The sequence below is a fragment of the Saimiri boliviensis genome, chromosome 2 (assembly GCF_048565385.1).
Source record: "Saimiri boliviensis isolate mSaiBol1 chromosome 2, mSaiBol1.pri, whole genome shotgun sequence".
Lineage (NCBI taxonomy): Eukaryota > Metazoa > Chordata > Mammalia > Primates > Cebidae > Saimiri > Saimiri boliviensis.
In genome coordinates this window covers 25,734,444-25,757,460 of record NC_133450.1, presented here as the reverse complement: position 1 = coordinate 25,757,460, position 23,017 = coordinate 25,734,444, and the positions used below count along the sequence as shown (strand labels likewise).

Below are 23,017 nucleotides of genomic sequence, written 5' to 3'. Positions count from 1 at the left end.
TTAGGAAGAGAAGCTACAGTGGCCTGAGCAGGGTGAAAGGGAACTGGGACTCAAGGAAGTGGAGACCCTTTATGGAGAATGTTCTTTTTTCAAATGTTTACCTGTGGAAGGTTGGGAAAGTTAGGTAGTGGTCAGAGCAGAGCGTAGGGTTAAACACTGGGGAGACTTGAGTGGAATTGTAGTTGATGGGGAAGGGGGCAGATTGGGGATTCAGCAGAGAGAAGTAATTGCTAGATCGAGTCCTGGGGGAGAAGCAGGTGATTGGGAGTGAAGAACACAGGTGGGAACCTGAGCCTTTGATCAGCCTTTGCTTTGAGCCCAGTGGAAGGTGGGAAGGCTGGATACAGATGAGAGTGTGGGGCAGAGGAGAGAGGGGGAGGGAAAGTGGGCAGCAGAGTGTGTAGCAGCCTGATAGCCTCTATTTTTTCTTTGAAGTAGGAGGCAAGACCATCTGCTGAGAATGAGGGGGTAGAAGGTAGCATTGGAGGCTCGAGGGTGGGTGAAGGTTTGGAACAGCTACCGTGTGCAGTGGAAAGGGAGCTGACCAGGGCAGCAGAGCAGGGTTTCCGGGTGGCTTTGAGCATCTGTCTAGAAACCTGATTTTTCTAGCACACCTGTCGGCAGCTGTGGAACAGCCATAGCTGGAAGAAAACAGGGAGACTTGGAGGATCCCAGGGTTTCCCGAACCCCAGAAGCCGCTCCTGAGTCAGGCAGGAAGCTGCCTCTGCATAGTAAACCCACCAGGGCCCACTTGAACAGGGAGGGCAGTTGTCGCTTTTTCTCTGCGCTTTCTTGCTAGCTCCATAAGTAGCAGTTGCTGTAAGGTCAGAGCAATAATAGCAGTAATAAAAATTTGGCATCTTCCTCCCTGAGATAAGCATCACATGCTTTTCTTGGGAAGCACAGCCTGGCAGGCTGTGTGTAGAGTACACAGTGGCTCCTTGGCAGTGGCTGAGGTAGTTCTGGGGCTGGGATCACAAGGCAAACCTGAGACCACACTTAACAGCCTTCAGGAGAACAGCCAGAATGGAGGCCCAAGGCCACCACCCCATGAACCGTCAGGATTAGCAGGAGCACTGGGTAACACTGCCAGCTCACTGGGCTTGGTCTCTGGTGGGAAAAGTCCTGCCTGGGTCCTGCTCTGGCACAAAACCAAGAAGAGCCCAGTGGGAAAGCTCATTTGTTTGATACTTGTAGTGAATATTTTGTTTTTCTGTGTTGAGACCTATACAGTGTTTTATATTTAGGAATGACAATCCCAGGAAGGTAAAGATATTCTTGGCCTGAAGAATGATTTCTAGGGGACATTTAGGGCTACCAGAAGCTTAGGGATAGAGGAGGCAAAGCTATTTTCTGCATAGCCTCTATGTCTCCTTTCATGGCAGTTCCAGGCCTTGTGTGCCCTTGTGCTTCTCTCCCACTCTTGCGCACCCCCCACTGCCCTGTAATTGATCATGACCTGGTCTTACGGGGAAAGCAATCTGATGAAAGCAATTCACAGTAAAGAGAGTGACTGATAGGCTTAACCTCTTATATTTGCATTTTAGGAGGTGACCTTGTAAATCTAAACTCATAATGACTGTGAGTTTACAGGGTGATAGAGGTCTACAGGGGTGAGACTTTAGAGAGTAAGTGGGTGGTGACTACTGGTTGTTATCAGTTGGGATGCTTTCAGCTGGCTCTAAGAAACAGAAAATCCGACTTAAAGTGGTATAGCCAATGCTAGCCCATATTATCTCACATGTGAAGGTGTCTGGGACTTGGGTCAGCTGTTTCAAGGCAGACAGACCAGCACCTCATTGTGGTCTTTAAAAACTCAGACTCGTGTGTGTTTCATTCTGCTATCTCAGCTTCCTGGCTTGCCCTCCTAGCCAGCACAGTCCTGAAACAGTAACAGTTCCTGGTGTTACAAGTAGGTAACATCTGGATGCCAAAGAGGACCTATTTCCCTTTTCATATTCCTTATCAAAAAAGAAAAGCAGTTCCATAGTAGAGTTCCCTTCATTTCTTCTTGTCCAGAAGTAATGCCCATTCCTAAATCAGTCTTAGCAAAAAAACTGAGACCACCTCGATTGGCTTAGACCAATCATGATTCACCTTCTCAGGCCTGCTTTCCTTGAAGGACATGAAGGATGTACAAACTCTGGGTTGTGTTAGCCAGGATGATGGGAGACATGGCTGTTGGTTTGGCCTCCAATAGCATGTACCACCCTAGAGTTTTGTGTCTCCTGTGAATTTTCTGCCTTGGGAAAGGGAGAGAGTCTTTAGGAGACTGTTGAAGGGTGGCAGGGGAGGGAGGCTAATTCTCAGTAAATGGTGTTCAGTGAATCTGATGGTGTTGATGACTTTGCACAAAAGAAAAAGGCAGAGCCAAGGATGTTTTTCTAGCTTTGTCATTATCACCTGATATTGTCCCTTTAATAGTTGGGGCAACTCTACTTCTAGATGCATGGCCAGTGACTCTTATTGATTTGAGTGGCTGTCCAGAGCCAGACTAATTGGGCCCAGAGATTGGAAGAATGATTCAGCAGGAGGGGGTGAACTGACGAAGCATAGTCCATTTCTCTGCTGGCCGGCTGGCTTTGCAGCAGTTCTTTTCTACCCACAATATTGGGGAGCTTAGCGGGCCATATCTCACTGCCATTCTCACTGCTTGAGGTCAGGGTAGGTCTCAGATGGTCCCAGAGCTGTGGTACTACCATAATCCTCAGGTCCTAATCACCCTGTGTCACTCCCAGTTATTTCTCCAAGCTTCTGAATTAATGAGGAACACCCCTTGCCCTATCACCCCTTAGGAATCTAACTCACTGCCAAGTATTATGCCCTTCACGCACCACTGGGCCCCAAGGCACTCAGCTATGTTGGGGTGGGATTCTTTGGAGTGAACACTAAATCTGATTTATTGCTTGACGTCATCTGGCCCATCCCAAGGGTCTCAGAAAGTAAAAACCTGTGGCAGTCATGTTTTTGACTTTTTCTCAGAAGCATTTTCAGTGCGTGCTGTCTACCATCTGCCTTCCTTCCTTCTTTTTTTTTTTTTTTCCCCCAAAGTCTCACTCTGTCACTCAGGCTGTAGTGTAGTGGTGTAATCTCGATTCACTGCAACCTCCTCTGCCTGGGTTCAAGTGATCCTCCTGCCTGGGTTCAAATGTAACCTCAGCCTCCCAAGTAGCTGAGATTACAGGTGTCTGCCACTATGCCTGGCTAATTTTTGTATTTTTAGGAGAGACAGGACTTTGCCATGTTGGCCAGGCTGGTCTCAAACCCCTGACCTCAGGTGATCTGCCCGCCTCAACCTCCCAAAGTGCAGGATTACAGGTGTGAACCACCATGCATGGCCTCATCTAGTTTCTTTACTAAATGTGTTGGTTGAACAGTGGGTGGCTAGGCAATGTTTGCGTCGACACAGAGTCCAACAGTGATTTTGTTTTTTAAAATATGTATTAAAAAATATCCAGAGATGTGGGCCACCCAAGGAAACTTCTCTTCACCCTATAAATCTGTTTTCTAAAAAGTATGTACTTTAATAACTTATCAGAACAAAGATAAACCCCATGAATGGCAAGCTATTTACATCACTCTGAATTGATTTTCGATCCTTGTCGAACATTCATTTTTACTAGTTTGGATCGGTACAGGCATTCTATTGAGTATGCTGTTTTCCCATAGAACATTATTTCTTTTATAATGTGCAATAACTTGATAACAATAACTCACATTTCCAGTTGCATTTTACAGTTTACAAAGCTCCTTCTCTGCCTTATCTTGAGCTTCCTATTGTATTGTCCTGTGTCGTTGTGTTGTATTGCACTAGGCAGGGCTGCATACAGAATGAACAAGAAAAGCCCAGGTCAGATCTTGTTTTGACAGTTCCTGTTTTCTACTATGTAAAATTGGCAAGAAAAGGATTAAATGAAAGTGTGCGTGTAAAGTGCTTGTAGCACAGTGCCTGGCATGTAGTAGGCACTAAATAATGATAATTCGCCTTCTCTTTTGCTATTATAAATAACAGAAACTAGTTTTCTTTTCTTTCTTTCTTTCCTCCTATCCTTTTTTTTTTTTTTTTTTTTTTTTGAGGTAGAGTATTATTCTAGTGCCCAGGCTTGAGTGCAGTGGCATGATCTTGGCTTACTGCAACCTCCGCCTCCTGAGTTCAAGCCATTCTCCTGCTTCAGCCTTCTGAGTAGCTGGGATTATAGGCACACGCCACCACACTTGGCCCACTTTTGTATTTTTCGTAGAGATGGGGTTTCCCCATGTTGGCCAGGCTCGCCTTGAACTCCTGACCTCAAGTGATCTGCCCTCCTTGGCCTCCCAAAGTGTTGGGATTACAAATGCGAGCCACTGTGCCCAGCCCAGTCACTAGTTTTCAAACTTCTGTGTGACTCTTCATTTTTTTCCGTTATGTTTCTGTGTGGCCCACAATTGATTTTTCCTCCCGTAAACCAGTGACTCTATGGGAAGATAGTCTTATGATTTTCCCTTGAAGGAAGTATTAATTTTTGAATATACCTTAGCTGATTCGTAAGGTTCCAGATCAAGAAGAGAATTCTTACACATTCGGAAACTATGATTCCCCCAAATTCAGAAGTTATGACTCTTTCCACTAAAACCTCAGAAACAGAAAAACTCATTTTCTTTGGATAACACATGTGAACATATAATTATGCCAGAGAAGCAGACAAACTCTTTGAAATATTCATTTGTTCATTCATTTACTCACTCATTCATTCATGTGACTATTCAATAAACATCTGCAGAGTGTTGAGTAGGTGGGAGGCACTGGTGAAAACACTGGCTGTTAGAAGAATTTTATGGAGAAGATACATTTTGGGAGAAAAATCAAAAAGTCAAATTGATAACAACCACCTGTTTAATTTTAGTTGATTGCATCTGTTGTCACAAAGAAAGATGGAAATGAATCTGCTTAAAGGTAGGCTAAGTATATTCATTTAAGAAGGGAGTTGAATGAAACCAGAGGGTGAAACCGAGTTTTATTTTACTTTTCTTCAGCCAGGAAAAGTTAGCTCAAAACACTTGAACCAGGTGACTCTTAACCTGAACCCCTCACCACCAACTGAATTGCAAGGGATTGGGGAACCCTCTGAATTATGTGCAAAACTATGTATGTACGTTTTCTAGGCTTTGTAGATGGTATCAAGTTTTAAAATTGGTGACTTCCTATAAAGGGGATGGTGACATTCCATAAATCTGAGAACCACTGACTTCTATTCAAAGAACCCCCTTCATTTAAAAATAACCAAGGAAGTCACCCACAACCCACAGCTTGCCTTAGAAACCGGTTCGCTGAGCACTCTAAAGTTTCTTGGGTTATGAATTAGCTTACTAATTAGTTACTAGCAATTAATATTAGTTAGTAAAATTGACTGCTTATGATTAATGACATCAGCTATGATCAAGTGTTAATAATAACCAATAGTACTAGTAATGACTAATTAGTACTAGTAATGACTAATTATGTAATTGATTAATAACTGGAAAATCTTTAATGTGCCTTTCAGTGCTGTTTGGATGTTAATGATAATTTAAAATTTCACAAAAAACAGTGACCATACAACAAATGATGAGGAATTATTGTCTGGCCAGAAACTTCACCCCTAAGTAGAGACCTCACTGGGTTACAGGTAGCTCTCTGTGCATATCCACGTCTGGCCCATGGTAATGACCCAGAGGGTATTCAGTCAATATTGACCGAGCAAATGAGAGTGCCTTATTGTGGCGCCATTCCTCGCCTCTCCTGGGCAAGACCCTTTTGAGTTTAGATTGGAGCAGAATGCTGGAGAGCTTTTCTTGCCTGAATTCCGAGCCCAGAGAAGTGGGATTCAGGTGACTTAGATGGCATGGCTGGCCTCCGCTTGGGCCTGGGGGAATCGCTTCTGTCTCCTGTGCACCTGCTTTGACTCTGCCTTGCTTGCCATCGAGGGCCATCTAAGGGCACTGTGACGAGATGCGATGTCTGGAGGCTGCAGTGCCCTGGTGCCAGGGCATGACGTATACAGTCCAGGCCCCTCTGTTGCCCCCCTCCCTTCTAGTCTTGTGTGATACAAACAAAACATAAACTAAATCAATTATCATAAGGTCACAGGCTTAGCCCATGAAAGAACAGACAAGACTCAAAAGAAATTAAACTACAGCCAGATGTAATTAAAAGCAGTTTTGGTAGAAATTGAGCATGATAACGCTGTGTGATGATTCTTTTTAGAATGGCATCTGGTACATCGCCCAGGACATAGGGCTTGAAAACAAAGCTGTAAATGCCTTGTGGTTAATAGTCTGGCTTTAGATTGATTTCTTTTGTGTCACATATGCCAACATTTGGGCAAAATATCATAGAACAGGGCAAAAAGAAGCTTGAGACAAGGCCTTCAGCTGGGGCTCAGTAAATCTTTCTGGAAAGATGGGAAGGGGAAGTTCTTTTGGTACCAACAGGCCCACAGCTTGTTAGTTCTTATTGCCATCTGCTGTAGCCAGGCGTAGAGATGGTTGTTCTCAGATAACTCGGACTGTCATTTCTACTAATAATTACTGGGTCAATCAGTCAACGGTTCTCCCCAGGCCTGGCTTCAAACACCAACAGGAGAGCTTATAGGACATCAGGGGCCTTCTTTTTCCCTCTCAGAATCCTGGAATGCCTCCCACGTCCCTGGTATCACCCTTGCTTGCCCACTACAGAGCCATCATTCAGGAACTTGTGCATCCATCTCAAGTTCAGGGTTCTGGTGGTGGGGCAGCCTCAGGATTGAGTCCCTGCCCATGGAGGGGGCTATGGTATGCTCTGCATAGATGGCTGGGCTCTTCTTTAATTTCACATCATTAAACTGACCCCTGAATGATAGATATGTCTTCTAAAACCCACCTTTATCATGTCATCATTCAAGAATCCACAGTGGAGCCAAATTGCCAAAAATCTAAGCTTTTAATCCAAGTGGTCAAATTCCTTCTCTCTTTCTCCTCTTGTCTTACCCAGCCTTGTTTTCTTATTCCTATTTAGTCTTATGAAATATTTTAGACAAGTATAGAAAGTATAGGAAATAGTATGATAAATGTTGAAGCACCTAACATTCAGCTTAAGAAATAAAGTCATGACAGTGACAGTGGCAGCACCCTCCCAGGGCTTCGTGAACAGACCCTAAAGAGATCGGGGAATAGCCACAGCAGCTGTGGAGCTAAGTGCTTCAGAGCAAGGGCTGTGGAGCTGGGTGAACCCAAGGGGAATTCTAGCTCTGTATTTCCTTGCTGGGCAAGTTTTGGGAAAATCATGTAACCCCTCAGAGCCACAAATTCCTCGTTCATAGAAAGGGATAACACCTTGGGAGGCTGAGGCAGGAGGAATGATTGAGGACAGGGCGTGGTGATGCTCGTCGGTAATCCCAACCTCAGGAGGTTGAGGTGGGAGGATTGCTTGAGCCTAGGAGGTCCAGGCTGCGGTGAACGGTGATTGTGCCGCTGCACTCCAGTCTGGGCTACAGAGTAACAGCTTGTCTAAACAACAACAACAGAAAAAGGAGGGTAAGATGTGTATCTGTGTGCTTCCAAGAGTTGTTGCAAGGATTAAGTTTAGTAGTCATAAAGTGCTTAGTTCACTATTCACAGTAGCAAAGATGTGGAATCAACCCAAATGCCCATCAATGAGAGACTGGATAAAGAAAATGTGGTACAAATACACTGTGGAATACTATGCAGCCACAAAAAGGAACCAGATTATGTCCTTTGCAGGGAGTTGGATGAAGCTGGAAGCCATTTTCCTCAGAAAAATAATGCAGGAACAAAGAAACAAGCACTGCTTGTTCTCACCGATGAGTGGGAGCTGAACAGTGAGAACACATGGACGCAGGGAGGGGAACGACACACACCTGGGGCCTGTTTGGTGAGGGTTGGGGGTGGGGGAGAGCATTAGGAAAAAGAGCTCATGCATGCCGGGCTGAATACCTAGGTGATGGGTTGATGGGTGCAGCAAACCACCATGGCGCATGTTTACCTATGTAACACACCTGCATATCCTGCACATGTATCCCAGAACTTAAATAAAATAAAATAAAAAGAAAAAAAAGGTGCTTAGTTAGTGGTGGGCATGAGGGGAACCCTCAGCAAATGGTAGTCATGGTTACCGCTGCTGGCTCTGGGTTTATCACCATCTTGGATTTGGTGCAGAGTACCAAGAGCTTATGGGAGAGCAGGGGCCTCCTATGTTTTCCTCCTGGAATTCAGAGGAGGGATGCGCCCCAGGGGAGCCGTTTCCCTTACTCCAGGGGAGAACCAGCCAGGAAGGTAGGAAGTGTACCTTGGTGTTAGCTGTGGGCCAATGACTGGGGTGCTTGTTGGATTTCAGTTGCTCGTTCTGGCCGTGAAGCAGCTATTCCCAGAGTTTGAGTTCATGTGGCTTGTGGATGAAGCTAAGAAGAACCTGCCTTTGGAGCTGGATTTCCTCAAAGAAGGGAGGAATGCTGAGAAGGTGTCCCAGATGCTCAAGCATTTTGACTTCTTGAAGGTAGGCAGGACGAGGCAATGGGGGGCATGGTGACCTGGTGGAAGAGCATGGTGGTATGTGGGTCTCTGCCTGGAGTATCCCTTTCAGGACATAACTGGGACATCTTCCTGAGTCCTCTTACTAAGGATGAATGATTTGTCACTGGTGATGTGCATTAAATCCCTTGAAGGCAATTTGCAAAGAAATATCAAGTGTGATTGTTGACCCGTTAGTCAATTAAACAGATGTTTATTGAATAATTGACAACTACATGACACTGAGCCTTAGCCAAGAACTTATATGCTGTGGTCTCTTCCTCGGTGAGGCATGGGATGATGATGACGGTGATGCTGATAGCTAACACTGCTGTATGCCGGGACTGTTTTAAACACATGTGTATGACATCAGCTCATACAGTTGGTTCTGCTGTAACAGAACCACAGAATCTGTAGTTTCTGTTGTGTGATTTTGCATAACTGTAGTATTTCAGTGTTCCTAGAAATACTACAGCTATGCAAAATCACACAACAGAAACCACAGAGCTTATGAGGAAATAGGGTTAGGGGCACAGCACTCAAAAAAATCTGTTAGTTGCAGGGTGCGGTGGCTCATGCCTGTAATCCCAGCACTTTAGGAGGTCGAGGCAGATGGATCACCTGAAGACAGGAGTTCAGACCAGCCTGGCCAACATAGTGAAACCCCATCTCTACTAAAAATGTAAAAATTAGCAGAGCGTGGTGGCACACACCTGTAATCCCAGCTGCTCGGGAGGCTGAGGCAAGAGAATCACTTGAACCTGGTAGGTGGAGTTTGCAGTGAGCTGAGATAGTACCACTGTACTCCAGCCTGGGTAACAAGAGTGAAACTCCATCTCAGGAAAAAAAAGAAACAAAAAACAAAAAACAACATCAGTAACATAGAAAATAAGATAAGAATGGATAAAAATGAATAGCATAGTTTTACACACATTAAATGGCTAAGAAATAGCACTTTATCTTGAGCCTGCTATGGAAGTGGGCATCGAAGGGTTGCTGCTTGTGAGTTTTGTGGGGTGGTGGGAGGAGTCCTTTGAAATGGGACAGAGGCTGGGCATGGTGGCTGATGTCAGTAATCCCAGTACTTTGGGAGCCAGAGGTGGGCAGACCACTTGAGGTCAGGAGTTCGAGACCAACCTAGCCAACATAGTGAAACCCTATCTCTACCAAAAATACAAAAATTAGCCAAGTGTGGTGGTGTATTCCTGTAATCTCAGCTACTTGGGTTGCTGAGACAGGAGAATCACTTGAACCCAGGAGGCAGAGGTTGCAGTGAGCCAAAATCATGCCATTGCATTCTAGCCTGGGTGACACAGTGAGACTCTGTCTCAAGGAAAAGCAAAAAATAAATGGGATGGAAAGTTGTAAGGCCAGATGGGGTGACTCACCGACTCGCAGTGATGTTGAGGTGTGTTTGTTTTGTGTATTCCAATGTGGCACGGCTCTGCTGGATGCAGCTTTCTGCATTCAAAGTGTTTCTTGCAGATGATGGTACACATAAGCAAATCCAAAATGTGCATTATGATCAAACTGTTTCCTAACATATCAATTGCATTGGAACAAATTTGTGTTTTCAAAACAAGTATTATAGCAGAACTGTTCTATGTAATAAGAGACACTTAATGTGGGAAACAACATCAGATAATATGAAGTTGCAGCTGTCAGTGCCCATGGGAAGTACAGCTTGTACGTGCTCTGAGGATTCAGAAGTAGGTACTCCCATGCCCCATTGGGTCAGGGCAGGCTCTGCTGAGAAGTTGGCATTGAAGCTGGTGGTTTTTTTTTTTTTTTTGGTCACCCAGGCTGGAGTGCAGTGGCGTGATCTCAGCTCACTGCAGTCTCCACCTCCCGGGGTGATTCTCCTGCCTCAGCCTCCGAAGTAGCAGGGATTACAGGCACAGGCCACCATGCCTGACTAATATTTGTGTGTGTGTGTGTGTGCATATAGTTTTTTTTTTTTTTGAGTAGAGATGGGGTTTCACCATATTGTCAAGCTAGTCTTGAATTCCCGATCTCAAATGATTTGCCTGCCTTGGCCTCCCAAAGTACTGGATTACAGGTGTGAGCCACTGCACCCAACCCTGGAACTGTTCTTTTTTGTTTTATTTTTTTAAATTAATTAACTTATTATTATTTTTTGAGACAGAGTCTCACCCTGCCACCCAGCCTGGAGTGCAGTGGGGTCATCTTGCCTCACTGCAACCTCCACCTCCTGGGTTCAAGCGATTCTCCTGCCTCAGCCTCCTGAGTAGCTGGGACTACAGGTGCATATCACCATGCCTGGCCAATTTTTGTATTTTTACTAGAGACAGGGTTTTGCCATGTTGGCCAGGCTGGTCTCGAACTCCTGACCGGTGATCCACCTGCCTTGGCCTCCTAAAGTTCTGGGATTACAGGCCTGAGCCACCACCCCTGGCAGGAGCTGGTCTTTAAAGACCGTCCTGATGTTCCCTCAGGGCACACAGGAACAGGGAGAGAGATGTGTGTCACACCACTGTTGTTCCAATACATTTGTTTTCCTGAGCTGTATGCTTGTTTACACAGGGTTACCCCCTCAATCCCAGCAGCACAGGGCTTGGAGGGCTCTTTGGGTTGTCTACACTGAGAGCTTGGCTTCCAACTCCAGGAGAGATCACCCTTCCCTCTTCTTCAGCAGGCCTGGGGAATGCAGGAGAGTGTTTACCAAGCCCTCAGGAGCTCCATGTGCTGGTTCCAGAGCCAATATTCAAGCTGTGCTATTCTTGGGGAGGATGGCTCAGAACATTGGATCAGGGCGAGAGGATGCTCTTGACTAAGGTGTTCTTGTGGCTTTTGAAGACATCATGAGAAATGGAAGTGTTTACACTTTTGCTCTCCCGACTGACTAACAGGGAAGGAGTGACTGAAGAAGTGTCTGTTCTAACCATTTGAGAATCCACAGGAGGAAGAACCACAGCTGTGGTGATCTGTGCAGTGTCTTGACACATTGATTGTGGTGGAAGATGGAGCCCATGAAGAAGTCGAGCTCTTTGAGTGTGGTGAGGGTCGGGTCCGTCTCCATACTCCTAATATGCTTGACTGGCGTTTTGTTGGCTGCCATTGTAGATGTGGATGTACAGCCCGTCTTGTGTATGTAAATCCAGGAGCACAGCCTAGATCTGATGATGCTGCCCCAGCCTTGGAGCTGAAACCACTCATTCAATGAAAACTTGGCTTTCTCAGACAAGTGGTAATATTGACTCATTAGCATAATGCTGTAGAGTCTAAGACATGCTTCCACTTGCTTATCCCATTTCTTTTATTCCCAAGCTTGTTGCTTTGCTGGGAGCTGGGGCTTGTCCCTGCTCTGGAAAACTTGTCATCTAATGGGGACAGACACAGCCACATGTTGTAATCCAGGTTTGTTAGCACCATGACAGGCACTCATCTGTGTTTCTGTGGGTTCCCAAGAGGAATTATGTCATTCCACCCAGGATAAAGGGCTCTGGAGAGTGCTTCCAAGATGTATTGACTATAGGCAATATCTATTGAATATTTCTTCTTTGTCAGGAGCTGCAGCCTTGAACACTCTGCAGGTACTATGGTGTTGAATCCTCCAGTATCCATCACCCCATAAGGCAGATGACCATTTGAGAAGAGGAGCTCGGGCAGTATCCCAGATTTTCTGACTTCGAGTGTGGCACTCCTCTCAGGATACTCCGCTGCCTTTTATCAGCAGGGGTGCCCCTCAGAGCCAGAACTATGAGCCAGACAGAACCGTCTCCTTCACTGTTCCCATGGAAACAGCAAAATTGTCCCCTGGCTGGGGCCAACTGGCAACTGCCATACCGAGACGTGCAATAATAACAATAACACACATTTTCCAAACGAGGGTGCCAAATGCATAAATCATGAATATACCAATTTGACCTGCTGCTTCCAAAACTTGCACAAATCTCCTAAGACAGTGGTGGAATTAAGGCCCCTGAGTATTTAATCTCACCTAAACACCTCACAAGGGGGAAGTTAATTTTGCACCATGAACCCAGTTCAGCTCTCAAAACTGGAGATAGAGTGCTTTTGCACACTGGCTCCCCATCACAACATCTGTGGACAATTAAGCCCCAGCAAAGAGTTTACCGCTCAGTGTGCGTGGTGTCTTCTGGTGCTTATGCGGGGTTTAAGAACCTCAGCCCTGTGCTGTAAATCTCCCAGCCTCAGACAAGCACTGAATGCAAATATGGTGTCAGGGGGACTGGGAGAGCGTGAGGGGACAGCTAGGCTGAATGGTTAAGGCCAGGCTTAGTGGATCCGGTGGCAGAGTGTGTGTGCTAGGGGAAGGAAACAGGATGAGTGGTAGGGTTTGTGACTCATCTGGGGGATGACTGGGGACAAGATGGCAGGAGAGAAACTTTATAACCACGGGGTTTGGGACTGGAAGTGATGAGAGCATTTCTGTATGTGTGGAGGAGGGGATAGGTGTCCAGGGCTCTGCCAGGGTTCCTTAGTGTGAGGTAAGGAGCCCAGGACTCCAGAAATTGTGGACAAACCCTGAGGAGATGTGCATGGTTTTTGGGAAATATCATAGCTTCCCATGAATCTCAAATATTAGGAACTACTGCTGTATAGTAATTAATACATAACTTTTTTTTTTTTTTTTTTTTTTTTTTTGCAAATTGCTTTACATGTATTTACTCTTTAATCCTTACAATAGCCTCATAAGGGAGGTGCCACAATCAGCCCTATATCATCAGTTGGGAGACTGAGGCCCAGAGCCATCAATCCTTTGTGCAGCGTCACAGGACTCACCAGTAAGGGGCAGGGAATACAGGACTCACCAGTAAGGGGCAGGCTCCAGAGCCTGCACATTCACCCACCATGTGGTTGTGCTTTGTGGGGAGGATGTGAATTCCAGCCAACTGTCTAGAGCATAAGTCTCAGCCCTGGTGTGTATCAGAACCCTCAGTGAAACCCGATGTGGCCGTCATAAGAGCAATCGTTTTTTCCAGCGGCTACTAGTGTCTGGTTCCATGCAGAGTACCAGTACTCTGCTCAAGGCAGTAGGAAATGGGGGTGGGGGTGGGGTTGTGCTTCTGCTGTAACCATTATCACCATATTTTTGGTGGGGAATCTGGTGCTCAGAGAGGTTTTATAAGTTGCCCACAGTCGCAGAGCTTACAGGTGGCAGAGCCAGGGCTCCCGCCTGCAGCCTGACTCCAAATCTGCAGGTCTGACCCCAGGTCTGCAGGCCTTTTCCTTTGCTGGACCCTGGCTCCAGGACGACTGTGGGCCCAGAGTGCAAGCCAGGCACAGCCTGCTTCATGGGCACATTGACCAAAGCATAGAAACAAAGCAGAAATGTGAGGTCAGGGCCAGACATGAGGCTGAGGCCCAGGGTCTCAGGCTGGAAATTCCCTAATCGGCGTCCTCCTTCTTGGGGTCCAGATTGACCTCAGTGTGGGAGGCAGGAGGAGCCCACAGGAAGGAAGCTTCTGCTCTGTGGAAGAGGTAGACCCTGGACCCAGGAGTCCTAATGGTCAGGGTGTGACCCTGCCAGTGGGGCCACTGAGCAACCTGACCATGAGCTACTTAGAGTTTCATTTCACTTTGTGTGGGGGTGGGGTGGGGAGTGCTGGTTTCTTACTGCCTCTTTCAAATTTCTCTTTTTCATTTTTTCCTTCCTTGGTGGAAGAAGCATAGGATGGGAAATGTGGGTGCTCACCTCCTCCCACAACCCCGGGTCCTCCTGCTCACCTGGTGATTTAGGGGAAGTTCACTTTTTTTTTTTTTTTTTTTTTTTTTTGAGACGGAGTTTCACTCTTGTTACCCAGGCTGGAGTGCAATGGCGCGATCTTGGCTCACCGCAACCTCCGCCTCCTGGGTTCAGGAAATTCTCCGGCCTCAGCCTTCTGAGTAGCTGGGATTACAGGCACGCACCACCATGCCCAGCTAATTTTTTGTATTTTTAGTAGAGACGGGGTTTCACCATGTTGACCAGGATGGTTTCGATCTTTTGACCTCGTGATCCGCCCGCCTCAGCCTCCCAAAGTGCTGGGATTACAGGCTTGAGCCACCGCGCCCGGCCCTGGCAGTTCACTTTTTAACTGGGCATGGAGCAGTTTGGCATTTTGCAGTCATGTTATGTCTGTCGTGGGACATCTGCAGTTCTGAAGCTCCTGTGACAAACTCCGCTGTTTCCCAGGTTTGATATTTCAGTAATTTCAGATTTACACAGCTTAAGCAAGGGGCACATTCTGTAGTTAGACTGGAATGGTGATGTTTGCAGGAAGACCAAAGGAAACCCCAGCATACCCAGAGCCCTGATGCACAAGCACAGAGAAGCTCCATCCAGCCTGTGGGTTTTCTGTTTCCACCTGTGACTTTTTCTTTGCAATGGAGTCTCACTCCCTCTGTCACCCTGGCTGGAGTACAGTGGTATCATCTCCACACACTGCAACCTCCGCCTCCTGGGTTCAAGAGATTCTCCTGTCTCAGCCTCCTAAGCAGCAGGTACTACAGGTGCCCACCACCATGCTCAGCTAATGTTTGTATTTTTAGTAGAGATGAGGTTTCACCATGTTGGCCAGGCTGGCCTCAAACTCCTGACTTCAAGTGCTCTGCCTCCCTTGGCCTCCCAAAGTGCTGGGATCACAGGCATGAGCCACGGTGCCCAGTCCTCACTGTTTGTTTTAAGTCTTCCCTGACAGGCCTGGTTAGAGATTTGACCTCTTGTCTCCAGAGCCTTAGGGGTCCACTGTCAAACATAGGTTTCCAAACAAACCCAAGGGAAGAATTTAACCCAAACATATGTCCCATTCATTTGGAAGCCATGAGCAAAAGCAACAGGCAGGGCATGGTGGCTCACGCCTGTGATCCCAGCAGTTTGGGAGCCTGAGGCAGGAGGATCTCTTGAGTCCAGGAGTTCAAGGCTGCAGTGAGCTATGAAGATGTCACAGCATTCCAGCCTCGGTGACAGAATGAGACCTTGTCTCTAAAAAAACCAACAAAGCAACAATAACAAACATGGACTCACTTTTAGAAAAGAAACCTTTTGAAAAATGCCAAGCAAGCCTAAATTTTAAGTTTAAAGTAGCAGTTCCATAGATTTCTCTATTGGCCCAGATTTTCAAATGGCAGAAATGGCAGGTAAGCAGCAAACAAAAATAACACCTTGATTTCTGTTGGAAACTTAGTTCCTACGAGAGCATTTCACTTGTATGTACAGCTCCCATTTATCCTCAGAGGTCCTTCCTGAGATAGGGCAGAAACAATCCTGCTTTCTAGTGTGAAGACTGGGATGCAAAGGAGTTAAGTGGCTACTCTCAGACACAACAGTATTAGCAGAATTAGGAACAGGAAGTAGGTGTGTGGACTTGTGGGCCACTACGTTATGCTAGATGAATTTGGGTGGTCAGGGTAAAGGAAAATCTTATTCTTCAAAACATTTGAAAAAGCTGCACAGATTTCTTTATTTGTAAGAGAAAATAAACTCCTAACAATTTGGGGGAAACTTGGCTTGCTGGGAGCACAGTAACTCCCCCGTCCTAGCAGTGGGGGTACTGGTGGGAGTCCCTTGCTCACATGGCAGCTTGGCGGCCTTGTTGCATTCATTCCAGTCTCTTGCCTGCTCCTGGAGAAATCTGTTCTCTTTTTGGCTTTTGTGTGTTCCGCGAGTTACAGAAGGTTGGAAAGTGTATCTTAGTCATGCATTTTTCTGTAGGTAAATGAAAGCCTCTTTTAGAGTGCTTTAAACAAAAGGATTTGTTGTCTTCACATAGCAAGAAGGTTTGCAGCGGTTGCCTGCTGATATTATATGTTTTAGTGGTTTGACAGTATCAGGCCTAGCATCTCAGTCTTTTAAAATTTTTTAAATTTTAGGTCGGGTGCGGTGGCTCACACCTGTAATCCCAGCACTTTGGGAGGCTGAGGCGGGTGGATCACCAGGTCAAGAGATTGAGACCATCCTGGTCAACATGGTGAAACCCCGTCTCTACTAAAAATACAAAAAATTAGCTGGGCATGGTGGCCCATGCCTGTAATCCCAGCCACTCAGGAGGTTGAGGCAGAAGAATTGCCTGAACCCAGGAGGCAGAGGTTGCGGTGAGCCAAGATCGCACCATTGCACTGCAGCCTGGGTAACGAGTGAAACTCTGTCTCAAAAAAAAAAAAAAAATTTTTTTTTAAATTTTTTCTCGGTGCAAGATGGCTGTAGCAGCACCAGCAGTCACATTCACTTTTACTTTCAAGGCAGGAAGAGAAGTGGAAGAGTAGCACCATGCAAATACCCCTTTTTATCAAGGAAATAAAAACCTTCCCAGAATCCCCTAGCAGGCTTCCATTTATGTTCATAAGTCAGAACTGTGTCACATGGCCATACCTGCTATAAAGCAGGCAAGGATAGTATTTAGGTTTTGTGTTTGTTTATTTGTTTCTGTACAGGGTCTTGCTCTGTTGTCCAGGCTGGAGTGCAGTGGTGTGATGTATAAGATCACAGTTCACTGTGGTCTTGACAGCAATCCTCCCACCTCAGCCTCCCAAGCTGGGATCACAGGCGTGCACCACGATGCCTGGCTAATTTTTATATTTATTGTAGTGACAGTGCTTCACCATGTTGCTTAGGCTGGTCTTGAACTTCTGAACTCAAACAATTCACCTGCCCCAGCCTCCCAAAGTGCTGGGATTACAGGTGTGGCTCTTACCCACCCTGGCCCCAATATTTAGTTATTTTCATCTCCAGGGAAGACGAGGGTTGGGAATAGATGTTGGGTTAATATCCAGTGTTGTGTGCCCCAAGGGGCTTGTAGGAAACTGGCCTGAGAAACAAAATTTATCATCTGGTCAAAATTCACTCATTTGCTCAATACACACAACGTACCCATTACCCAGATGAAATATAGGAGGCAGAGGGAGGAGCCCAGAATGGACCTAGTGGTGGGATGTGGAGAGGAAATATTCTTAACACCAGTGCCCAGCTCTGAGGTGTTTCACACTTTTTCCTCCCAGGTCCCAGTTTTAGTTTTGGCTGTTAATAGTGCTAGAAGATACTGAGGAGAGTCGGCGAAGCCGGTCTCTAAAGGAGCGGGTGGAGGCCTGCTGAGCAGAGGTGGAGTAGCCGGCTTCCCTCTTGGCCTGGCTGCCCCGTCCCGCTGTCACCACTGAGGTCCCTCCTGGGCCTCCTCTCCCTTGCTCTGGGAGGAGCCCCCGCTGCTCTCTGGCTCGCTGTGCTGCATTGTCGTTCTTGCCCCTGACTCCCAGCTTCCCCAGACCTTCTGACCTGTCCCTTCCTATCCCAGGTCCCCCGAATCCACTGGGACCTGTCCACGGAGCGGGTCCTCCTGATGGAGTTTGTGGACGGTGGGCAGGTCAATGACAGAGACTACATGGAGAGGAACAAGATCGACGTCAATGAGGTGAGGTCAAGAGCTCAGGGCTGCTGGGCCAGAGAACGTGGGCTTGGTTGAGGCTGCTCAGGAAGTGACTGTGTATCCAGGTGACGCCTCCGAGTCTGGCTCCACTCTCTTTAGTGGGGCCTGTTGTCTGAAACATTATAAACTTTGGGCAAGAAAGATTCTTCCAGGTCATTTAGGCCAACCTTGTGCTCACAGCAACGTGCGGGGCCCCTTCTGACTTTACCTGCTTTTCCTTTGTAGCACCTGAGCCCCACAAAGCTAAGCGGCCACAGAGAACAATGATGCAAAGTCAGTGGAACTTAATCCTGGCTCCGTGGGGCCTGTCCATTGTCTCTTCCCTCTTCCTTCTCCCCCCACCCCCGTCCCACTTCCCAGATCTCAAGGGATCAGACAAAAAGGGGACAGCAGCCACCAACTGTGTCCGCCTCCTAGAGCAGGAAAAAAGAGGTGGGCTTTGGGTGTCCTCCCTCCCATCCCCCTTGCCCCAGGGAATACTGGCCAGTGGGCAGGACCTGTCCCCTTTTTCTGCTTCTTGGTTGCCACAGGGTCCCGCAGGAAGGGGTGGAGTTGTACTTTTTCAGTGACATTCATAAGTTTATTTTTACGTTTTTAGAGACAGGGTGTTGCGTGCAGTGCCGCAGTCATAGCTGAGCGTAATCTGGAACTCCTGGGCTCAAGCAGTCCTTGCACTTTGGCCTCCCAACGTGCTGGCATTCCCGGTGTGAGCCACGTGGCCAGGCTCAACATTTATCATTTTAATAGTGTCTGCTGTATGCTAGGTATGGGGGCTCTTGGGGCACCAGACCCAATCCCCAGAGCCTAGCATTAGAGTCAGACACATCGAAGTCCTTCCTGCTATATCTCAAGGCAGTGAGAGGGTGTGAGCAGAACCGCAGGGAGGGTGAGGAAGAGGCACTGAGGCCTGCCACACATTGGCGTCCCCAGCGAGATGAGTCGGGCAGTGGCTTTGCAAGAAGGGAAATGGGTTAAGTTTGGCGTAGCTGGGGCAGGCTTCCTTGGGGTGAGTGGGGAGATAAGTGACCTCGAGGCACTGTGGAGTCACCGCAGGGTTTTGAGGAGTGCAGTGACATGCTCTGCACCCTGGGGTGGAAAGAAGGAAGGAAGGAGGCCACACCCAGTGGAGGTGAATATTCTTTTCTGTTCCACTCCCATGTCCACAGGCAGTGCACGAAGATGAGCATGAGCATGTGGTCCCAGTGGGGAGATGGCCCACGGGAGAAAGCCATATCTTGGCGCAGCAGATGAGGCTGGTGGGATGGCAGGGAAGTGTGGTGGTCACCCAGGCCTCCTGGTGGCCATGTGGCCTCTGTAAATGGGGTCAGTACCTGCCTCCCAGAGGGGTCGTGAGGACTGCGTGAGTTTGGGTGCACACAGTGCTGAGCACAGTGCCTGGTGTGCGGGTAGCATTCCAGAAGAGTAGCTGGGTGGTGGTGGTTGATTTCCTGATATTATCTGTGGGCCTGTTCTTTCTTTCTCCTTTTACCATTAGCGTTTATTGCATGCCTAACTCCCTGTGCCGTGCCCTTTTCTCCGTAATAAACTTATGAGGGTGGTCTTATCATCTCCATTTTGCAGACAAAGAATCAGAGACTCAGAGAGAGAAGATCACACAGCTTAGTAGAGGTGGGATTGAAACCCAGGTCTCCCTGGTTCCAGTCCTCCTGTTAAGGTCACAAAGGAGGGGCTGCATCAGAGTATGCAAAGCTGCTGTCAGGAGCATGGTGAGAACATTTCGCTGTGGCTGGCCCAGGCCTTCCAGGAAAGCTGCTGTCCCCTGACTTAGGGAACAGTGCTGCAAGAACCCACTTGGGGGCCTTGAGGTGTGTGTGGGGTTTGGGGAGGCTGCACCGAAACGGGAAAGCCTACTGGGTTTTCCTGGAAGAATTCTGCTGCTTGGAGGGAAAGGGATGAGAAAAAGAAGAATTCATCCTTCTATTTTGCAGATGGGGCGAAAGCTCTGAGAGAGAGCAAATGTCTTTCCTGAAGTCACTTGGCCAGTAACACAAGTTCCAACTCTGCTGCCTTCACTAGTGGCTTCTAGGGTGAAACGTGGGAGGAGAATACAAGCAGAATACAAAGTCTTTGGTTCTAGTGGTGAAGGGATTGGATGGGATGGGAGGTCACCAATGGCTTTTCCTGGACACCCTTAACGGGGAACAGGGTCTGTCGCCTGCTGATGAGGAAAGATCCCAGAGGCCTCACTCCTGCCAGGTTACTGGCATTTACTACCAGCTGTGGAGGCATTTTCATCCCAGCAGCACCTTCAAGCCCATGAATCTCTTTGGATGCAGTGAGCCCAGAGAGGGCTGCAATGATGTTTAATCAGAGGCAACGTTGATTTTCCAAACAAGTGCAAACAGAAAGGTGCGCTGTGGTGTAACTGCTTGTTTATATGGCTGAGCGCAGTGCCTGGCTGGAGGGGGCAGCCGGGCGGGAGCTGGGCAGTAAGAGTTGGAGAGTGCATGCCCTCTGAGGCCTGGTCTCATCTATTCCTTCCTCCCCCCTTTTTTGATACCTTGTACATAAATCCAGTGGTCTGTGCAGAGCGGATCCTTGGTAGACATCCTTAAATTAGTGGTTATTAGGAAAAAAAAAAACCAGCCTCATGCCCTGGATTGGTCTCTACCAGCCAGGCCTAGGGGAGAGTGTTGGTTGTTTCCTTGTGGACACGGAGAAGGGGGCAAGTTGATATCAGAGTTATTTGGGAGAAAACAATAGCTAATAATAATTATAAGCAACTAATATGTGCCAGGCATATGACACATACAGTCTCTACTCATTACAGCTCTCCTATGCAGTATATATTATTAACTCCATTTACAGACGAGAAAGCAAATGCTCAGAGAGGTTAAACAACTTACCCCGTATCACACAGCTAGCAGGGTAGAACCAGGGTTTGAACTCAGTTCTGCATGGCTCCAAAGTCCTTGCCCCTCTACTTCTCCATTTCCCTGCCAGGAATCTATAGGTTGGTGCAAAGGTAAGTGTGTGGTTTGTTTTTTATTTCAGGCCATTGCAAAAACCGCAATTATGTTTGCACCAATCCAATACCTTGGGCTGCTGGAACCTGGAGCTACGTGCTAACTAACTACTCAGAGGAGCTGGGGCCCCAGCCGAGAAGCATTGCCCAGCAGCCCAGGCAGTGTCTGAATGTAACACCTCTCTCTCTGGCTTACATCAAGGATCACTTCATAGAAACATTTTTCTCTTTTTATTGTACCTAACTCTAAGTAAGTGATTTTGTGAGGACTGTGTGAATTAATGCACGAACAGTGCTTTGCACAGAGCCTGGCAGGTGGTAAATGCATGCCCCAAAATGACAGTGACGTGGACGGAGGTGTTAAAATGATAGTGAGGTGAACGGAGCTGTTAAAATGGTGGTGAGGTGAACGGAGTTGTCATTGGGCTGTTTTTTTCTTTTCTACTTCCCCAACTTTTTTTTTTAACCATTAATGTTTACTAATGGCCTGGCTCTATGTGCCAGGAGCTTTCTGCATTATCAATTTATGAAGGAGGTCTTATTGTCTCAGATTTGCAGATGAAGAATCAGAGAAGAAGAGAGGGAAGATAACTTACCTGAGGTCACACATTTTAGTTGTGTACTGCAGTAAATTTCCATGTGGGTATAATATAGAATCAGTGTCCCAGTCAGTACCCTCCCAGAGCTACTGCGCTTCTCATTTCTGCCCCCGTAGATGACTTGCTCCCATGACTGAACATCACATAAACTGAATTATACAGTTTTGGGATCTGACGTCTTTGTCTTCAATGTGGGGCTCTTCTGGAATCTGTTTTCTTTCCTTGGTCTATCCTTGTAATGTCACACTGTGTTAATTTCTTAATCCCCAGTCCCTTTTAGGTTTTGTATGACTTGGAAGCTCTTTGGCAGTCTGAGATGATGTCATTACTTCTGCAGAAACCCCTGCAGTGGGCTGAGGGCTACTGTGGTGGTCTAAGTACTGTCACTTAGCATCAAGGGTGTTGGGAATAGATTAGGGATACGCCGTACTCTGAATAATCTATCATGTCTCTTACCAACCAACATCAAAGCCGTGGCCTTGTAGAGGACTACAGGGCACCGTGTGTGTGTGTGTGTGTGTGTGTGTGTGTGTGTGTAAGACTCCACATTCCTGAACGTTTCAGATCGACTCCTGAGGTTCTAAAGTCTCCACAGGACTGTGATACTCAGTGAGCCATTCCCGGAGTGACTCCCTTCTGAGGGCAGCCTGGCTGTGAGCATTCCTTGGGGATGGAGGTACAAAGGATAGATCAAAGTGACAGGGGGCAAAAGTCTTACTCTGAATCCTAAGGTGTAGTGTGGTTAGTGGCATCTTAGCTGCTACAAGCAGGTGTCTATCCTGGAAGGCGGCTGCAGAAGGGACCCCTCTTGAGGTGGGGGGTGATGGCTCCATACCCCTCCAACCACTTGTTGTGTCAGCCTCCCTCCGCTTTGAAGAGGCCTCCTCACCCTACAGCATCTCAGTCCCACTCTGCCCAATAGACTCAGATAGCGCAACACCACTTTAGCAGACAAGAGGCGTAGGTTCAATCTCTTTCCTGCCAGTAGCTTGCTGTATAACCTTAGGCAAATCACATCCTCTCTCTGGTCCTCAGTGTGCTTATTGAAGTGTTGGAATGGCTGGACTCTAACCAAGAACATTGATTCTTCCGCTTGCTGGGAGCTAAGACTTGTTCTCTGACCATCTCTTTTAGAATCACTACAGGGGAAAAGAAGGTATCACCGGGGGAGCTTATTTAACAATGCAGATTCCTGGGCCCTACCCCAAACTCACTAATCCAAATCTGGGGTAGAAAGGATTGTAGAAGGTTGCAAGAATCTGCATTTCAACAAAGTGTCCAGGTGGTTCAGGCACTCACTGAAGTTCAGGACTCCCCGAACCCACTCAAACACGAAGCCAGGGGCCCAGGCCTTGCCAGGAGTGCCATCATCTCTCACCCTGCTGATCTGCACCTTCAGGCCTGAGACAGCCCTGCCCAGGGGTGCCCACCTGCCAGCAAGCATGGGCCTCAGAGCCAGTAGCCTGTAGGGGCCCTCGTTTGTTTGTGTCTGTGAGCCCAGAAGCAGATATTACCAAGGGCCTGAC

The 23,017-nt window shown here is 47.3% G+C and overlaps 1 protein-coding gene across 5 annotated transcripts in view; it reads left to right on the top strand.

The window, feature by feature from the left end:
- ADCK1 (aarF domain containing kinase 1) overlaps positions 1-23,017 on the top strand; it is a 152,261-nt gene that overhangs the window by 105,137 nt on the left and 24,107 nt on the right. For 4 of the 5 annotated variants that reach the window (XM_003924608.3, XM_074392937.1, XM_074392935.1 and 1 more), the window contains 2 exons: positions 8,351-8,509; positions 17,775-17,891. In XM_003924608.3, coding sequence (XP_003924657.1) covers positions 8,351-8,509; positions 17,775-17,891 — 276 coding nt within the window. The remainder of the gene's footprint in view (positions 1-8,350; positions 8,510-17,774; positions 17,892-23,017) is intronic. The other variant, XM_039469307.2, reaches the window with a different exon arrangement.